Source organism: Colobus angolensis, unplaced genomic scaffold (genome assembly GCF_000951035.1).
Source record: "Colobus angolensis palliatus isolate OR3802 unplaced genomic scaffold, Cang.pa_1.0 Scaffold65, whole genome shotgun sequence".
In the NCBI taxonomy this organism is placed as follows: domain Eukaryota; kingdom Metazoa; phylum Chordata; class Mammalia; order Primates; family Cercopithecidae; genus Colobus; species Colobus angolensis.
In genome coordinates this window covers 2,931,001-2,934,414 of record NW_012120154.1, presented here as the reverse complement: position 1 = coordinate 2,934,414, position 3,414 = coordinate 2,931,001, and the positions used below count along the sequence as shown (strand labels likewise).

At 42.7% G+C, this 3,414-nt stretch overlaps 1 protein-coding gene across 1 annotated transcript in view; it reads right to left on the bottom strand.

The window, feature by feature from the left end:
- Positions 1-321: 321 nt before the first annotated feature.
- Positions 322-3,414, bottom strand: part of DMC1 (DNA meiotic recombinase 1) — a 63,477-nt gene continuing 60,384 nt past the window's right edge. Inside the window, exon 13 of the mRNA XM_011964329.1 lies at positions 322-391. Coding sequence (XP_011819719.1) covers positions 322-391 — 70 coding nt within the window. The remainder of the gene's footprint in view (positions 392-3,414) is intronic.

Here is a 3,414-nt window from a genome sequence, read left to right as displayed (position 1 = left end):
CCAACAACTAGTTTTCCATAGGTATATATACATACACAGAATGAGAGAATTTCACTAGGTACATAGATCTACTATATATGTCAGGTATACACACACACACGCACGCACACATATATACATATCCCTGAATTTACATACAATGTATAGTTATCACAAATCAAGGACTTTTAAGATAAATATAAGATTTAAATATCTTTTGCTGACTTTCCTTTAGTAACATGTGGGAAAAAACCTCTATTTCAAGATGTGAAATTGGAGACTGCTTTTCCATTTCTTCAGCTCCTAATAAGCACTAAGAAGCGATTTGCATCAATTCACCACCTACTCCTTGGCATCCCCAATTCCTCCAGCAGTTATTGCGAAGGTGGCTTCATTTTCAGGCATCTCAGGACTAACAGAATACAAGGGAACAGAAGTTTATAAAAAGCTCTATTTCTATAAATACTATATTCAAGTCACAGGCATTATGCTCCCATCAGTCTGAGTCTCCAGAGACATCTGAAAGTTGGTACAACCAAATGTGGCCTACAGAACTTACCCACAAGTATTATTAACCCTCACAAACATTTATTGAGCAACTTCTATATATAAAGTTCTGAATGTCAAGAAAAATTACCCCAAATTTTTGGGGAAACAGGTGAAAGGATAACTGGGTGTTTATTTATTTATTTATTTATTTATTTTATTTATTTATTTATTTTGAGATGAAGTCTTGCTCTTGTCCCCCAGGCTGGAGTGCAATGGTGAGATCTCAGCTCACTGCAACCTATGCTTCCTGGGTTCAAACAATTCTCCTGCCTCAGCCTCCCGAGTAGCTGGGATTACAGGCACCCGCCACCATGCCCGCCTACTTTTTGTATTTTTAGTAGAGATGGGGTTTCACCATGTTGACCAGGCTGGTCTTGAACTCCTGACCTCAGGCGATCTGCCTGTCTCAGCCTCCCAAAGTGCTGGGATTACAGGCGTAAGCCACTGCGTCTGGCCAACTGGGTATTCTTTTAGTATAGTGTCAGGCATTGTATAGCAGCCCCTTAGGGGTTTATCTGATTCTATAGGGGTATACACCTTTCTCATGGCTAGACTAATGTAGGAGCAAACTGTAAAAGACTTTGAAATAAATTAAAAGATTACTGGGTACCTTCTGTGGAAACATAGGTTGTCTAGCACATCCTCCCAGGTTATCCAATTTTTTTTTTTTTTTTGAGACAGAGTCTCTCTCTGTCGCCCAGGCTGGAGAGACAGATTTTGTTTTATTTATTTTAATTTTGTATTAAAAATACAAAAATTAGCTGGGCATGGTGGTGGGTGCCTGTGATCCCAGTTACTCAGGAGGCTGAGGCAGAAGAATTGCTTGAACCCAGGAGGCAGAGGTTGCAGTGAGCCGAGATCGTGCCACTGCACTGTAGCCTGGGCAAAAGAGGGAGACTCCATCTCAAAAAAAAAAAAAAAAAATTCAGTATTCCTTTGATTGACTACAATGTTCATTTGAATCATGGGTTTCCTCCTTAATTCAAGGGTTGAATAAAATCTTTGATACATGTTCATTTTATATTTATTTGCAAGAAACTCAAGTTTTTAATTTTTTAAAAAATTATACTTTAGCAGGTACTAGACCCTATAGATTGTACAAAAGAGACACAATCTTTACTTTTAAGATGTCTAACAGGTGAGCTAAGACATATGACTAGATGAAACCATTTAGTTCGACGAAGTACATTTGTTTTTTGGGGTGTTTTTTTGAGACAAAGTCTCTGTTGCCCAGGCTGGAGTGCAGTGGCACAATCTCGGCTCACTGTAACTTCCCCCTATTGGGTTCAAGCGATTCTCCCGCCTCAGCCTCCTGAGTAGCTGGAATTACAGGCACCCACCACCATACCCGGCTAATTTTTGTATTTTTAATAGAGACGGGGTTTCGCCATGTTGGCCAGGCTGGTCTTGAGCTCCTGACCTCAGGTGATCCACCTGCATCGGCCTCCCAAAGTGCTGAGATTACAGGCATGAGCCATTGCACCTGGCCCAATGAAGTACATTTGTCACAAATTTTTAGAGCTTGCCAAAGCTCCATAAAACAGCATTTTGGTAGTGGGAGCCTGTAATCCCAGCTACTGGGGAGACTGAGGCAGGAGAATGGCATGAACACGGGAGGCGGAGCTTGCAGTGAGCAGAGATTGTGCCAATGCACTCCAGCCTGGGCTACAGAGCAAGACTCTGTCTCAAAAAACAAAAAACATAGCATTTATGGGCCGGATGCAGTGGCTCATGCCTGTAATCCCAGCACTTTGGGAGGCCAAGGTGGGAGAATCACCCTGAGGTCGGGAGTTCGAGACCAGCCTGACCAACATGGAGAAACCCTGTCTCTACTAAAAATGCAAAATTAGCGGGTGTGGTAGTGCATGCCTGCAATTCCAGCTACTCGGGAGGCTGAGGCAGGAGAATCTATTGCGGTGAGCCAAGATCACTCCATTGCACTCCAGTCTGGGCAACAAGAGCGAAACTCCTTCTCAAAAACAAAATCAACAACAGGCCGGGCGCAGTGGCTCATACCTGTAATCCCAGCACTTTGGGAGGCTGAGGCGGGCGGATCACAAGGTCAAGAGATCAAAACTATCCTGGCTAACACAGTGAAACCCCGTCTCTACTAAAAATGCAAAAAAAAATTAGCTGGGCATGGTGGTGGGTGCCTGTAGTCCCACCTACTTGGGAGGCTGAGGCAGGAGAATGGCATGAACCGGGAGGCAGAGCTTGCAGTGAGCCGAGATCGCACCACTGCACTCCAGCCTGGGCGACAGAGTGAGACTCCGTCTCCAAACAAACAAACAAAACAACAACAACAACAACAACAAAAATGTAGCATTTATGTATTATAATCTTCAACAGAGACAGATGGTGAAAAACAAAATGGAACAAAAACCATCTTAGATAGATGGGGGAACTGATTATTTAATATTTATTCAATAATAATACATAATAAGTACTACTGTGATTCATAGCAAACACCAGATTAAGAGCTCATCTGATCTTTAGGGAGCAGCTTTTCCCTCTCTAGGGTAGAGTTATTGCAAATCTTTGCTTTGTGGCTTGGGGTTGATCAGTCAGTCACAAATATGACACATCTACCATGTCCCAGGAACTGGGAATACCCCGGTGAGGAAGCAAACTCTTAGGATTACTGTCTAGAGGGGATGACATATGTTATACAAATCATTACCAATAAAATGAAAGTAAGTTCCTTGAGGGCATGAACTAGTCTTTTTGTTTTGTTCACTGCTTTATCCCAAGAACCTAGAACAGCTAACATGTAGTATTTTTTCTCTGTAAAAATTTATTAAATCTGGCCGGGCACGGTGGCTCAAGCCTGTAATCCCAGCACTTTGGGAGGCCGAGACGGGCAGATCACGAGGTCAGGAGATAGAG